Source organism: Aquila chrysaetos, chromosome 1, assembly GCF_900496995.4.
Source record: "Aquila chrysaetos chrysaetos chromosome 1, bAquChr1.4, whole genome shotgun sequence".
Classification (NCBI taxonomy): domain Eukaryota; kingdom Metazoa; phylum Chordata; class Aves; order Accipitriformes; family Accipitridae; genus Aquila; species Aquila chrysaetos.
In genome coordinates this window covers 65,855,224-65,870,419 of record NC_044004.1, presented here as the reverse complement: position 1 = coordinate 65,870,419, position 15,196 = coordinate 65,855,224, and the positions used below count along the sequence as shown (strand labels likewise).

General features: G+C 50.9%; 2 protein-coding genes and 1 long non-coding RNA gene across 7 annotated transcripts; 2 read left to right on the top strand and 1 right to left on the bottom strand.

Moving 5' to 3' along the window:
* The first annotated feature begins 533 nt into the window (after positions 1-533).
* PLAC8 (placenta associated 8) lies at positions 534-13,236 on the top strand. Of its 5 annotated transcripts, none has more exons than XM_041122348.1 (5): positions 2,468-3,027; positions 4,881-5,009; positions 5,229-5,353; positions 6,149-6,252; positions 13,073-13,236. In XM_041122348.1, coding segments are annotated over exons 2-5 (345 nt in total). In that variant the 5' UTR covers positions 2,468-3,027; positions 4,881-4,894; the 3' UTR covers positions 13,074-13,236. The 5 variants fall into 5 exon arrangements, with proteins under 5 accessions (XP_040978268.1, XP_040978282.1, XP_029864019.1 ...); XM_030008168.2 differs by lacking the exon at positions 13,073-13,236 and adding an exon at positions 6,531-6,681 and having other exon boundaries at positions 2,474-3,027; XM_041122334.1 differs by lacking the exons at positions 2,468-3,027; positions 13,073-13,236 and adding an exon at positions 534-1,042 and having other exon boundaries at positions 6,149-6,256.
* Positions 737-3,881, bottom strand: LOC115338989. The gene is made up of 2 exons (XR_003922594.2): positions 3,643-3,881; positions 737-1,186 (listed from the first exon to the last, which is right to left on the bottom strand). It is a non-coding gene; the product is annotated as an uncharacterized LOC115338989 (long non-coding RNA).
* LOC115338983 (placenta-specific gene 8 protein-like) lies at positions 13,110-13,928 on the top strand. The gene is given in 3 exon segments (XM_030008182.2): positions 13,110-13,157; positions 13,159-13,216; positions 13,448-13,928. Coding segments are annotated over 3 exon segments (279 nt in total). The 3' UTR covers positions 13,621-13,928.
* The last annotated feature ends 1,268 nt before the right edge of the window (positions 13,929-15,196 follow it).

Below are 15,196 nucleotides of genomic sequence, written 5' to 3'. Positions count from 1 at the left end.
AGGGCTGTGACAATTTGCCCTAGCACTTGCTCAGCTCCTTTTCTCCTCCAGCTTTTATAGTTGCAGGTATTTTCCTTTAACCTGAATCATTCCAAGTTGTGGGAAGGAGGCAAGGTTTGGGGGAGAGGTGCTCTTCTATTGAACCAGCTGAGACATGTGGGAAAAAAGTCCAGATGCAGAAGCCCTTCTCCATGTCTGAGACAAAACCTGTTGAAAACCTGACGTTGTTGCTCTGCCTTTTGTAAGGGCGGGTGAGACCAGAGCTTTGGAGAGGCCCCCAGGCACCGTCCTCCACCAGGTAGCCCCCCCCCCCCCCCAGACCTGCACACCAGTGGGCTTACAGTGGACCCTCTGTAAATGAACACACTTGCCACTCGAGACGCCAGGGTTTGTGTAACTAGGAGCATGAGGCAGCGTACTGGGGAAGATGGCTTTGCTCATTTGTGGTAGTGTTTTAAGTTGTGTGATGGAGTTGTTTCAAATAGTTTGGAAAATGGGAGCGTTTGCATGTGGATGGTGTTGGCGTAAAATGGAATAAACTAGTTTCTGGTTGCCATTTCTCTGTAAAATACAACGGTAGAGCGTTTAATTTATACTTTGTTCTTTGCAGAGAAAGCAAAAATGTATTGAGGGAGGGTTTTTTTAACCTCTACTCCTGAATCTTTATTGAAATTGCATTTACTGTAATACACATTAAATTGGTGAAAATTAATTTCAGCTGAATTTTTCCATTGTCTCCTTGGAAATAATCTTTTATTCTTACCACGTGGAAAAAGTCATTACAGGTTTGGTTTTGTTAGCACACTTCCTTTCTTCTTAGCTATTGAGACATTTTGCTCTTTGTTTTCTTGCTGTGGCTGAGAGGTGTGCTTTGCAGCCGACTGCCCATCTTCCTGCAGTGCCACTTCACAGATCCAGAGAAGCCATACATGAAGGGGACCGCAGGCCCCGTGGTGAGCTTTGGCCAGACACCATGGCAGTTGTGACAGGAGGCAGTGGGCACTCCTTGTGAAGGAGCTCTGGGTGAAGGGAATGAGCTGAGGTAGGTGTTTATAGTGGTGTTTTCTCAGGGTGACAAAAGGCAGTTACACTTTGATGCACCAGGATTGCACGTAGAAGTGGGTTGCTTTGCTGTGGAAGAAAACCACTTGCAGGACCTGGTTGCTCAGTCAGTGTCACCCCAGCTCTGAATAAAGGACAGACTGTTAAAATCCTTAAAATGTTGCTGATGAGGTTTTTTTTTTAATGTGTTATCTCCCATACTGACTGTGCATTTCAGCTTCCCATTTCCCTTCCTCCCTCCTCAGCGGACTCCTAGGCTAGCTGGCATTTTGTATGAGCCTAATATAGCCAGCTGGTGGGATGTCAGGTATGTCCTCTTCCAGAAAGCATCTTGTGAACAACTTTTTGCAAACCTGAATTCCCGCAACCTCTTGCAACGTTTTTGAAAAACAAATGTGTGTGATTCAGCCAGGGGTCAGCCAGGCAGCCCTGTCATAAAGCAGGGACAGCTGCAGTTAAACTTTGGAGCTGTTGGAAATCAAGGGGAGTAATTCAGGGCACAGCTCACTGTTATCTCAGCAGCACTATTGGTAAAAGGCTCCACCTAATTGCACTGTAAATCCTGTCCTGTTGACAAACCTCGTGTAAGTTACGGTTTAACTCAAACTTCTCCTTCCCCTGTTCTTGATGGCAAGAGAGAAGGGGAACACACCATTAGCACTTCACGTGGGATGCTTTGAACTTGCCTTGCTAGGCAAGCAGCTACTCAGACCCACTCTGCTCTCTGCACACTCTGTGCATGATGCTGGGAAACAAAAACCACTGTCCTGGTGTCACAGCTTCTCTGTGAAATGTGGAAGTGCATCCAAAACTGTCAGTGACTTGCACAGAGTGTGTGCAGTTAAATGCTTGGGGCATGTTAGGGAAGAAATAGTAAATATTAGTATCTCATAGAGGGAAATGGATACATGTATGGTAAGGACTCAGTTAATTTTAAAATAGCTGGGCTGCATGGCTTGTGACAAGCACTTAGGGAATCAGCCTAATTTTATAGAAAGCCTCCACATGGGGTGTATTTACTAACTCAGAAATGAAAACACAAACGCATCCCTAAGAAGGAGCAGGGAGCACACTTACTGCAGATGGAGGAAAGGACTAAAAGCAAAGGTGCCATCGCATCCTGCTGCCTCCTTATCCAGCGCTGAATGACAGTGGAGGAGGACAGTCAGGGCTGGGGCTCCCCCCCATCACAGTGTCATGGCACAGGGTGCTGACCTGCAGGGAGCCACCCCCTGATGCAGATGGGTTTAACTGTTGCTGGCTTTGACTGAGAGCATCCTGTTTTGCCCCCTGCGTCAAGCAGAGTGGGGCAAGGGCTGTTCTGGGCGATGCAGGGATATTTCAGCCACCCAGGAGCTCCTGCCACGGCCCCCTTTCGCTGCCACGCTGCCCACCCCACCCATTGCCCAAGCCTGGTTGTGAAAGCAAGCCGATCTGCACAACCCCTTCATCCAAAGCTTTTTCCTTTGAAAAAATGGGGACAGGGGAAAGCTCAGAGTGAAGCACCCTGAGGTGCTCTTCATTTAGTCCGGTCTAGGATCTGAGAAGTATGCTTTTTCTTTGGGGAAAAATGTTGGAAAAAGGTCTATCCCGACAAATGCACATCATTCAGAGCTGTTCCCCCCTGAACAACAACCACATGTAGACAGAGTTAAGGGAATAAGGCAATATACGTGGAACCATTTTTAAAAAAAGATGAATAGCAGTCTATGATTTAATTCTGGGAAAAGGAAAAAGCAAAAAATGTTGCTCTCTGCATGTGCGTTAAGCCTGTAGTTGTACAGACAGGGCATAGCTCCTGACCTCCCCCTCCAGTTACCTCCCACCATTATGCTTGCTCACTGCTGGCTGCCAATAAAAGCCTTCCAAGAGTGAGAAAGTTTAGTTTCATCTTCCCCAGAGCCTCTCTGTGCAAGATCCTGGCCAGCAAGGAAGACTGCACTGACACAGCCTGCTCGCCAGAAGGTTGGTTCTCTTAAAGCATGGAAATAGTAAAAACTTGTTAGCCTGGGAAGAGTGGAATAATAGTGCAAAAGTAGAGGGTTTTTTTTTTTTTTTTTCCTGCTCAGCACATAATTTAAGCAAAATATAAGGCAAATACTACTGGGGAGGAGAGGGGGGACACGGACTTTTAAAAAGCTATACACAAAAGCTGGATTATGGAGAGGTTGCTACGCCTTTGCTGCCTTCTGCTACCAGAACTGTATAACTGCATTAAAGAAATCTGGCTGCTACTTTGCTCTTTGTTTAAATTGGGCTCTTGTCTACATGGATTCTCAAGACCAAACTCCTCTTAGCAAGGCTGCTTAGCTCTATATGTTTTCTGGTAGACTATGAGGATGTGCTGGAAGTAGCTGCTCTCCTGCCAGAAGGTTGGACGTCGGGTGCTTTTATATGCTGCTGCCCGGTCTCCCTGTGTATTTGCTATCCTTTTCAATGGGGTGTGCTATTGGTGACAAGCACCTTAATGTCACAATTTCTTCATTAATGTTTGCAGCTAAGAGAGAAGAAAGCATGTGAATAATACTCGTATACAGAATAAGGTGCATTTGTTTAAGTGTAGAAAGTGGAGAGATTTACCATGTGTCGGTAGTATTGCCGTGGGTCGACAGAGGGAAGCACGAGGAGGCCGTGCACGTTCACAGTTTCTTTCTGGAGACGAACCTGATGGTGTCTCTGGCTGCATTCACGCCGGGCTCGCAGGCTGGCATGTGCTGCCAGGGGAAGCCAGGAGTGAGATTTCTGGAGGACCGTGCGTTGCCCCAGAGGGTGGAGAGGGAGGGTGCCCCACCCCCACCCCCACGCCGCGCAGCACCGCGCACTTCGTTTCAGTTTCTGTTCTCGGCTTTGGAGCTCACGGGGGGGGGGGGGGGGGGGGGCCGCGCGGGGAGGAGCCTGACCACCCAGCAGCGTAGTGCTGCCTTTGCCACGCTGCGATTTCTAAGAAGGGAAGAAGAAAAAAAAAAAAAACAACCAACAACCAACCCCGATTTGTAGCAAAAAGTCTTAACAAATGTGAGCAGGCAGGTGTGGGGTTTTTTTTCCCCTTCCCCTTTCTTCTGTTTGTGCGTAACTAGAAGAACTTGACCTCAGCGCAAAACTTGCTTTTAATTGTTATCTGAGAACGTTTTGTGCTGTCTTTTGCTTGGCTGGGTGAATAGGAGGAGCACAGAGATTTTGGGGTGTTTTTTTTAGACCTGAGGCTTTACTGGTTTTCAAGTTAATTGCTACAGTTAATTGCTTAACTGTAGGAAGGCAAGGACTGGGGTTCAGACTTGGGACATAGTGTTGAGTTTTTGCCTTTCTGGCTCTCTATGACAAGAAACCAGAGATACTAGTTTTCTACAGTATCTCACTTGCATGGAGCCTGGAATTACAAGGAAATGCAAGACCACAGCCGCTTCCTGCATGCTTTGTCTGCATGCCAAAGTAATCTTGTGTAAAATATGCCAAGTTCAACAACGTAAATGCCCAAGTCACTGGCTTTAGCCTAGGTTCACTGCCCAGCCCTGCTTGGCACAAGGGAAATTGGTGAACTGTGTCTAAGCGCTAGTGAAGCCTTTTTGGGGTGGAGTGGGGAACATCAATGGCCTGATGCTATTTTGACGGCTGGACAAAATGGCAGAAAATGCAAAAACCTTGAAAAGACACAAATGCAGGTAAGATTTGGTTACACTTCGTCACCTCCAGCAGCAGCAAGGGAGCTGGGCGAAAAGACCACCTGCTGAAGAGCAATGGTGATGAGCTCAGTTGGGGGATCAGACCAACCACAGTTCTTGCGCTAACTAACTGTCCCGTTCCCCTCCCATCTCTTTCAGAAGAGCAACTAGGAATGGCCACCCCATCTGTTGTGACGATCCAGCCGCAGTACGGCATGGCTGTGCCCGCTGTCTCTAGCAGCATGTGGCAGACAGGGCTGATGGACTGCTGCACCGACTGCAGCATCTGTGAGTGCCTTGGGCGGTCCCGTCTCTCAGCCGTCAGCAGTGACATGCTGCGGTTGATCCCATGCCCTCTTTGGGACACTTTTCTTGCCCCTGCCACTTGGGTCGGTGGTGCGGTAGCTACAGCCATGTAGCCTTGTCCTCCCAGTTCCTCCCCCAATGCCGGCGGTGCTGGGTGGGTAGGCAGAGCCTCACCCGCTGCTGTGTTTCTCCCCCTGCCAGGCTGCTGCGGGGCTTTCTGCTTCCCCTGCCTCGCCTGCCAAGTGGCTGGGGACATGAATGAGTGCTGCCTGTGCGGGACCAGTGTGGCCATGAGGACCCTCTACCGCACCAGATACAACATCCCGGTCAGTGGTTAACCTGCCCCCTCACCATGCTGCAAGGCTGAAAGACAAGGTGACCCCGAGGCGCCTCGCTCTGTGTATCTCTGCTCGCCCTTTTCACTTTTGTATCCTGCATGATGCCAGGAGCACAGGACAGGGGTTGGGATGCCCTTGGACATGCTGATCCCTGGGCTGGTGTCCAACAACGCACATTAACCAGAAACAGCTCCTTCCCAGCACCCTTCACAGGGGGCACATGTCCTGCCTTCAGGTGCCACTGACCACAGTGGCTCACAGAGCCTCGGCTGCTGCTTCCCGTTGCCATCCCCAATCTTTGAAAGATGGGAAAGATTTGAGATAATTGTGGGCAGACTAAAGAATAGATTAAGTTGGTTACATAGATAAAGATCCATAATCAGATGCAGGAGAAAGGTGGTTATTCACATACAGTACATATGTGAAATAGTTTCTTCCCACCAGGGCTTAGTGCCACCCCCAGCGCAAACCATGGGGGCCCAAGTCCAGTTTTCCCAAACTGTCTCTTTCTGTATTCGTTTTCCCCCCAAGTCTTAACCTCAGAAGCTGAAAGATAAGTAGCTATGTGCAGCCTGCAGAAAGGGCTCCCTCCTTACTTTCCATAGTGTCGGTGATACTGCAGCCTCCCAAGTACCAAAACCTCTGGTTTTTAGTGTCTGCTACTCAGGATGCTTCTGCCAGCCAGGAAACAAAGGGCACGCTAAATGGAATGTGATTAACCTTTTCTTGGCTGAAACGTGCCTTTTCGGAAACCTATGTCCCTAACCGATTTCTTTCTAACAGGGGTCCATTTGCTCTGACTTCTGTGTCACTCTGTGGTGCCCCATGTGCTCTGTTTGCCAAATTAAGAGAGACATCAACCGGAGGAGGGAGCTACGCATATTCTGGTAAACTGGGTGTGCTGGTGCTGGTTTAGAAAGCCACTGCTGCGGAGAGCCAAGTGGGTTCCTGGAGTCTCTCCTTCTGCCAATGCCTGATGGAAGACACAGGGTTGCTGTAGTGGGGAAATGGCCATGGACAGGTGACAAGAGTGATCTGTCCTGCAGCAAAATGATGCTGGGAACCTCGTGCAGGATTGGGGGGAGGGGGGCAGGACTAGGGGGACACACACAGTGTGGCGAGGCACGGCCCTGCTCCCTGACCCTCCTTTCCCATCCCGTTACAGATGCCGCCATCCTCTCTGCACGCTGCAGAGCTGCTGCAGGCAGGAGTTGCTGCTACCCTGGCTGTTGCAAAATGCACCATGGGGTGTTTGCCTAGATTATGGTTGATTCTCCCTTCCTTGAGTAATCTCATGAGTAAACAGCAGAGTTTGCCTTCCTGCCTCTGTGTGTGTCACTCTTGTACCACCTGAGAGAACCCATCCTTCTTCCTCTCCATCCATCTCAGCAGCCCCTGGTGCAGCTGAGATTTCCCTGTGGCCGCTGCAGAGAAAGATTTTCACTAGTATTTTGTTATTTGCTCAGCTTTTAGAAAGCTTTTAAACATACATAGGAGGAGTTGGTGTTGTTCATCCAAGTTGTAAAATTTGGAAAAGTGACTTCTGCTCCTGATGTACTTAAGAAATGATGTACTTCACAAGTGATGTACTTAAGGAGTGATGTACTTAAGACCACAAAGGTCTTGTGAAATAAGATATCCTCTGTATACACAAGGCATGCCTTGCTAACGACTGTGCCCCTCAAGAAGAAATAAAAGACTGATAAGAAGGGAATATCCTACCCCAGGAGGCACCGAAAAGTTGAAAAATTGCTAATAGGCATGAAGTCAGCAAAAATCTTTGATAACCGGAGGAAAGGTAAAGGCAGCAGGGGGAGATCAGGACAACCTACTCAATTCAAGACCAAAAGACTTACCCCCCTACTCTCCTTGAGCATGCACTGTAGAATAAAAGAACACTACCTTTAATTCGAAGCAGGGAAAATTTAACCCAATAGAAACTGTACTAGATAAGCGACTACCAGTAATAGTTTGGGGGAAGAACTTTGGAAATTGAATATATAACTGAACTGTATAAATTGCTTGCCCCTTTAGGTATGAGGTGTGCTAGCTTTGTGGATTACTACCTAGCCCCCATCTTTGTGCAAACATGAATTGGCATAAAATACCTCTGCTCTGTGTGTGTATATTGGCATTTCACACACCGGGTAAACGACCCCACTTGTGGGGGGCTGGGGCTTCCCACAGGCAGGTGGTGGCTGCAGGCCACCAAGTGCAGAGTTGCCCCTGCTGCTGTGGCCCGGGTGGCCTGTCTGGGGCTGCTGGCCAGTCCGACCTTTCTGAACGTAAAGCCATGGGGGTTTTGGGCTGCCTGGCGCCAGCCCACCTCCTGCGTTGCAGAGACATGCTCCCCCACGGACCCTGAGCATGAATTCCCACCCGCCTGCGATTAAAAACCTGGTTGGGTCGTGGGTTGGCCAAGTCCTCTCCGTGGGCAAACCCTGCCACCTCCCGACCATGGCCAGGCAGAGCACGCCTGCCTGCGCTGGGCTGTTAGCGATATGCTCTCCGTCCAAAGGGCAGAGGTTACATCCACCCTCTCTCCACTACTCTCTGAGAGATGCTAAAGGATTTTTGATCCCTACAAATCTCCCCCAGCTTCACTCTTTAAGGAAAATATGATTTTTTTTTTTCCCCCCTCTCTGCCTTCACCTTCACCACAAGCCTTGTAAAGGGCAGCTGTGGCAGTACATCCCCCCGCCCCCCTGCCCAACAGGAAACGAAACTCTCCAGGCAGGGAGGAGAGGAAAAAACCCCCAAACCCTAGAGGCCGCAGGCTGAAAATTGAACTGACCAATCGAAACGCGCCAGGTACACTGAAGTGACCTTTTGGCCAATAGGGATTAAAATGACCACGGATCAGATTCGACAAGGGTATAAACGGTGTCCCGCCGGAGGACATGCGGGAATCAGTCCTCCTCGGAGCAGCGGGTCTGCAGTCGGGGACTCGCCCTCGGGTTGGGACACCACCCGAGGTAACTCCTCGAGGTTGAGAGCCCTCAGCTTTTAGGTGAGTGATATGCGCATTTTGAGTCATCACTTTTAAATCTTAAGGATTCTTAAGTCGGCTGTGTAGTACTAATTCCCCTTACATCATTGAGCCTGTGGTTTACAAATGTTACTGGAGTTCTAACTAACTTTTTACTGAGGAATAAATCTGAGCTTTAACACCTGTTGGATTTGATTGTGCGTGCCTCCGTAACAGCAGGTAGAGGCACTGTCAGTGCTGCAGGGTGGGTCTGTGTGGTGGCACTCCCACCTGCCTAAACCCCGGATGGCCCAGACAGTCCTGTGGATGATCCCTGGAAATACAGAAAACTGCATTTTTAGTCTAAGAGAGGTAAAGGCCAGGAACGTGGAGAAGGGGAGAGAAGAAATACCATGCAGCCGTCTCATCCCAGCACAGCGTGGTATGATTTCCGTAGCTGTACCTCAAGGCAGCGCCTGTGTCACCCAGTGGAGTTATGGTCAGTTCTTGCTGATGCTCAGGCTTAATGAAGGAAAGGCACGGCACCTCTAGCAGCATGTGGCTTAAGGCAGCACAGGAACCTGGAAACAAACTGTCCTTCTCTGAAAACTGCTACCAAAAGCAGCGTCTCTCATCAGGGCTCTGGGCCTGTGGGATGCTGGGGTAGGGAAAGGTGAGGGGGGACAGCAGGAGCCCAGCAGAAGCAGCAGCAAGCTTGCAGCCAGCTGTTTGCAGCAGGGAAGCTGCAATTATGCAAAGCAACACCTAAGCCAGCATGTGGTCTGTTAGAGGGAGCAGACATTTGCCAGGGAGCACCCAGTGCATATAAAGGATGAGAACCAGGAAAAGGATGTGTGTCTCCTGAGACAAGGGTGGCTCAGCAGGTATGTATGCCTTGGCTTTGCTTCAGCAAGAGCTGCGGTACAAAACTATGGAAACTGCTCATGGCTGAAGCGGTGTTGCTGAGGAAGGGGTGGAAACAGAGGTGAGGTTTTGTACCTGGAAAACTACTTCAGAGCTAAAGCAGAGCATGCCGGGTGCTGCTGACAGGCATCTTGACAGAAGTGTGCAGCAGAAGTAAAGGACAGCAGCTTTTTCACTGTATTGTTCGTTTGTGCACATGTACATGTGCCTATACATAACAAAATTCTGCTTTATGACCTTGGTTATCGGTGAAATGTGGCTGCATGCACCTCAAGATCCATTTTGTTCCTGTCAGCCGTTCCAACACCGCTGGTGGTGCCATGGAGCTGTAGATTTCGGGGCGCTCAGGGTCATGTTTGTGGTGTGCAGGTCCCAGGCCACCTCTCAGGAGATCAGTGTGGTGGAGGCTTCTCCAGGCTACTGCCTGCTCTGCACCGCAGCCTCCATCTGCACAGGGACGTGGTGCACTTGTACTTGGGGAGAGGAAGGGGAAGTCCATGGTCAGCCCTACCTACAAAGGGCACAGTGTGTGTGTGGTGGTGAGCACCACTCGGCTGCATTTTCACCGTGCACTGCTCTTAATGTTGTTATCTGGTGGTGGGGGAGCACCTCCTTTGGCATGGGATGCTGGTGGGGTCCTGCTCCTAAACCTTCTCCTGCTGCTGCTCCTGCGCATGCTTCTCCCTGTGGTCCCTGTATTCCTGCCTACTGCTGGGCATCCCTGTCCTTGCATGGGACCCCCATACTGTCCCTGCCTGGCATCCCCACTGCACGGCCTGTCTGTGGTCTGTCCCCTCCTGGCTCCTGCTTCTTCTTAAATCCTCCTGTGCCAAGGCTCTCTGCAGGGGCTGCCGTTTTGGCCTGCCGTGAGGTGTTAGCTCTGCTGCAGAGGTAGTGGGAATTACCTGGGGCCTCATGCGTGAACGAGCAGGGACAGCCGGCTGGGGCAGAGGTGGGAGGTGTCCAGCAAAGGACAATGGGCGCTGTGGCCCCTGTTGCACCCATGGATGGTGGGGTTGCCTGCACTCACTGCAAAAGTCCTTGCCAACAGCTGTGTGATTTGCCCCAGAGAGGGCACAGGAGCATTTTTACTGCTCAACAGCCCTGTTCAGTAGCAGCAGGAAAACACCCTTGTCTTAACCCTTGGCAAGGGCTGGTGACTGAAGCAATCCCACCAGCAGTCAGTTTGCCCTTCAAGGCCACTTGTCACCTAATGGGAGCAGATACCAGTGTCTCAGATAGGGTCAGCCCAGCCACAATTCTGCTGCCTGCAGAAAGCTGCAAAAAGTCATGAGCAAATCATGTGGAGACTTTTTACAAGCTTTCTTCCCTCTTACAACATAATTCAACATCCCTTTTCCTCTCTGTGTACTACCAGGGGACAAGGGTCAGCCATACAGCAACAGGCTGTGTCTGACCAGAGATGTGTCCGGGCCAGTCTGTAAATGATGGGGAGCTGCAGGAGCTGCCGGCAGAGCCACTGACCCCTTTGCCACCTCTTGACAGTAGTCAATACAAATGCAATGCCACAGTCTGTATCTCTCTGGTGTTGGCCGTGGGTAATGCACTAGATAGCATCATCTGGGTGCTGGGCATAGTAATATATTAATTCCACCACTTGAATTGATGTGAAAGCAATTGATTGTGATTGATGTGAAAGCAATCCCAATTACTTTATAGTGTTTTAACAGAATTTATAGGGATTAATGCCATCGGCCCTTGCTTCAAAACATAAATGCTTTGCCTGTTTTTCTCTTCGCTCCTCCCAGCATCCCTAAACCCAGGCACTCCCTTGTCACATAAGGCCAGGGAGGGGAGGGCTGCTCAGCAGGCACCACCACCCCCCAGCCGTCACCCAGTCAGGCAGTGGTGCTGCCTGCGCAGGCGGGGCAAACGTGTCAAAGCTGGGCAGGGGCAGGCAGGACGCGAACTGTTGGAAGGTGCTCTGTTAAACACCCGTAATGCCCATCGTGGAAATGTCTGTGAGCTGTGCGGCAACGTGGTGGCTGGTGAGGACCTCCCCGGGGAGCTGCCCTGGGACCCCTCCTGGGTAAAGGAGCAGCAGCCCGCAGTTATGGGGTCAAAGCTCAGGCTGCTTTCCCACCGATTTATTTGCTGAGAGTGTGTGGCTGTGCGTTGGGAGTGGGAGAAAGCCCTTGCAGCTGTAAGAGCATGGGAGCCTTTGCATTTCATCGCTGTGCTGCTTAACAGAGTGGTGCTGAGCTTGGGCACAGGGCAGGCAGTATGTCTGTATGGGATTTCCTATGGAAGCATCTTTTTTTTTTTTTTTTTTTTATTTTTTTTTTTTTTTTATTAAAACTCCAAAGCTCTGAAGTGAGAATGGCAGAGGGTGGTGCCATGCCTTGTAGGGGCAACGGGGAGGGAAGGGGTCACAGGTGGAGGTGAAGGTGGAGTCATGTTGTCGTGTAACCCGAGCCAGCAGCTAAGCACCGTGCAGCTGCTCACTCACTTCCCCCTCCACCCAGTGGTGTGGGGGAGCGAATCGGGAAAAAAAGTAAAACTCATGAGTTGAAATAAGAACTCATAAAATAAGAAATAAATTACTCATAAGTAAGAAATCAGTTTAATAGAACAGAAAGGAAGAAACTTATAATGATAATGATAACAATAATAAAATGACAATAATAATAATAAAAGAACGGGAATATACAAAACAAGTGATGCACAATGCAATTGCTCACCACTCACACAGTTAGTTCCCGAGCAGTGATCTGCTCCCTCCCCCAGCCAACTCCCTCCAGTTTATATACTAGGTGTGACCATCACATGGAATACCCCTTTGGCCAGTTTGGGTCAGCTGTCCCAGCTGTGTCCCCTCCCAACTTCTTTTGCCCCTCCAGCCTTCTTGCTGGTTGGGCATGAGAAGCTGAAAAACCCTTGACTTGGTATAAACACTACTTAGCAACAACTGAAAACATCAGTGTACTATCAACATTATTCTCATACTAAATCCAAAACATAACACTATACTAGCTACTAGAAGAAAATTAACTCTATCCCAGCCAAAACCAGGACAAGTCATTACATGGGTCAGGTGGGTTTGGGGAGTGTGCTGTGGAACAGGAACTCTGCTGCTCTCAGAGGCTGCAGCCCCTCACTGGGGAAGGATGGGCAGGAGCAGGGCTCTGGGGCCATGGTGGCCCCAGGGAACCAAGGAAGAGGAGGATGAGGGACTGGCACAGACAGGCAAGTGTAGGACAGATGGGAACTGGTGACTAGGCTTAGGGTGATGGAAAGGGACAAGGAAAACCCACTGTCTTAAAGCCTGCTAAGAAAGGAGGTGAAGGAGGAAAGGAGAGGGGAAGGCAAAAGCAAACAGGCTGAGATGCTCAGGGAACAAAGCAAAGATTAAGGTGACTACTGAGAGATTGAGAAAGCTAGGACCAAGCTGTAGTAGCTTTGGGACACTGCAAACATATTAAAAATACCATTTTAACAGATAATGATGGAAGATGAACTGGAGAGGAGAAGATGGGATTGAAGTCTTGAAGGGCTGCGGCTCTGAAGCAGAAGGACCTCTGTTTTTACAGAGGCATTTTACTTGCGTAGGCAGGGGAATGAGGTGCTGCTGCCTTTGGTGGCGGCTGGCTTTGGGGAGGGCTTTGCTGCAAAGGACAGTGGCAGCTCCTGGCAGAGCTGTGCCCCCCACTTTGCAGCGGTGGTGGCAGTGCCCTGGCAGTGGGGACCCCTCAGGAACCTGTGCTGCCCCCTCTGTCTTCAAATGCAGCAGCCTGAGCAACATACCCACTTCAGAAACACCTGTGGTATCTTTATCTAATGGCTTTTGCTTTCAGACCACAAACCGCCTGGAGGGACCCGACTGTGCTGGCAATGGCCTCCCACCACGTGATTACAGTCCAGCCTCAGTTTTTGGCTGCCGTATGGGCCAGGCGAGTGGCAGTCAGGGCTGCTGGACTGCTGCTCTGACTTTGGCGTGTGTGAGCACATATGTACCCCTCGTTCTTGGTGTTGGCTCACGATATGTTTCTGGTGTTTTCCCCCTTTTTCTGCAGCATCACCCCTGCTGCAAACCCCACTTTTGTGGGTAGCAGTGGTGGAGCAGCTCTTGTCTGATGTCAAGAGCCACAGCTCCCATGGCCGCACCTCTGGCTGACTTTCCCCACTTTCCGCTTTCTTTGCACCCAAGCCCATGTCTCACTGTCCTGCAGGTATTTGCAGAGCCTTCTCCTTCAGCTGCCTGGGGTGCCAAGTGGCCAGGGACATGGACAAGTGCTGCCTGTGTGGCCCCAGTGTGGCCATGAGGACGCTCTACTGCACCAGATACAACATCCTGGTCAGTGACCAACTGCTGGGCCTGCCACGCTGGCAGCGACAGCCATGAGCTGGGTGCTGGACTGTGGGCTCAAGGAAGGAGAAAGCATTGCCTGAGGGGAAGAGCAGTGGTGGGGAGACACACACCCCCCCCACACCACACCCCACACAGTGTGGCAAGGTATGGCCCTGCTAACTGACCCTCCTCTCCTGTCCCACTGCAGATGTCACCGTCCTTGCTGCGACCTGTGGAGCTGCTGCAGGCAGGAGTCACCACTGCCCTGGCCCTTGGGAAATGCACCATGGCGGGGGTTTGCCTTGATTGTGGTTGATCCCCCCTTCCCTGGCTAACACCAGCAGTAAACAGCAGAGTTTGTTTTCCTGCCTGTTATTTATTTCTCTGCGGTGTCCCACAGCACCAGAGGACAGCGTTATACTTTCATATGCTGTGCAGTCAGAGCAATGTGGAGGTTACCAGATAAAGGAGACTTTCTCTTGCAGACCCACACTAGGATGAGACCAGACCACAAAGTTCAGTGAGAAGATAAAACAAAACAAAAGCCAAGCCTGCTGTGGACAGCTCAGCTCTCCATGAACACTGGCAGCATGCAGAGCTGGTGACAGCATCAGCCTGTGCTTGGAGAGGCCTGAAAGCACTGAATCCATCCCTGTTTCTGCCTGGACTGTCCCTAGCACCGAGACACAGAATGCAGCAGCAGAAGAGTGATGGTGATGGTGTGGGCATTGCAGTCCCACTCAGCTTCCTCTGCACAAACCTTGTTAGGAGCCTGTCCCGTGGGAGCTGCTTCTCTGTGGGGTGAGATGCCTGCAGCTGTGGCTGTGGGTATTGGGTATAATGCGCTGTGGTGGAAGAGCTGGGACAATCTGCACCTCACTGGGGCTTGTGTGTGCAGGGATTTATCCATTACCTGCCATGGCAAAGAACAGGGAAGAGGTAGCTCTAAGGCTGGGGTTGCTCTGCAGCCGCTGAGTGCTGGCTCAGATTGGTTTAAGCTTTGCTGCTTTTAACAGGTGCATTTTGCCCAGAACGGGTGGTTGGCTGGGGCTGCATGGGGCCCTCAGGCTCTGGCACATCTGTGCTTCTGTCCTGGCACCTTCAGAACAGGAGTGGGTTTTAGTCAAAAAATACCTCCCCGCCCCCTCCCCGCAACTCCCGTTTCATTTTTCGCAGTGGCCGCAGCACTGTTGCATCCCTGGCATGAAGGAGTGAGGCTGTGCCCCTGCTGACAGCAGGTACTCATGCATTTGCACACTCAAAACACATGTGCACAGAGAAGCAGGAGAAGGCATTTGTGGCATGGTGACAGCCTGAGCTGGGAGCTGACAAGTGTGTGTGTGTTTGCTGTGGGGACAGATGTCACTGTGCTGGTCTGTACATGGCCCACAGGTGTGCTGGGTCACCTCTGCTTGCTCCTGGCTGCTGGTCCTAAAACCCCATCACCCACAGCCCACCAGGCACAGAGCAGGGGTGGGGGTCTGGGTCTGAGCCCCACCCCGGCACAGGCAGCTGCATGATTTGGGGTGGCCAGTTCAGTGACAGCCCTGCTGCTCTGGGAGCTCATGGATGACCTAAGAGCGCCTGGGGTCAAGGTCTTCAAAGCCACCCAACCATGAGCGCTGGGATC

What these genes read in the sequence shown, in the direction of transcription:
- PLAC8 (XM_041122334.1), top strand. Translation starts at nt 4,895, where the DNA reads ATGGCCACCCCATCTGTTGTGACGATCCAGCCGCAGTACGGCATGGCT. An exon ending in CTGCACCGACTGCAGCATCT is followed by an intron (nt 5,010 to 5,228) that starts GTGAGTGCCTTG and finishes TCCCCCTGCCAG; the next exon opens with GCTGCTGCGGGGCTTTCTGC. An exon ending in GCACCAGATACAACATCCCG is followed by an intron (nt 5,354 to 6,148) that starts GTCAGTGGTTAA and finishes TCTTTCTAACAG; the next exon opens with GGGTCCATTTGCTCTGACTT.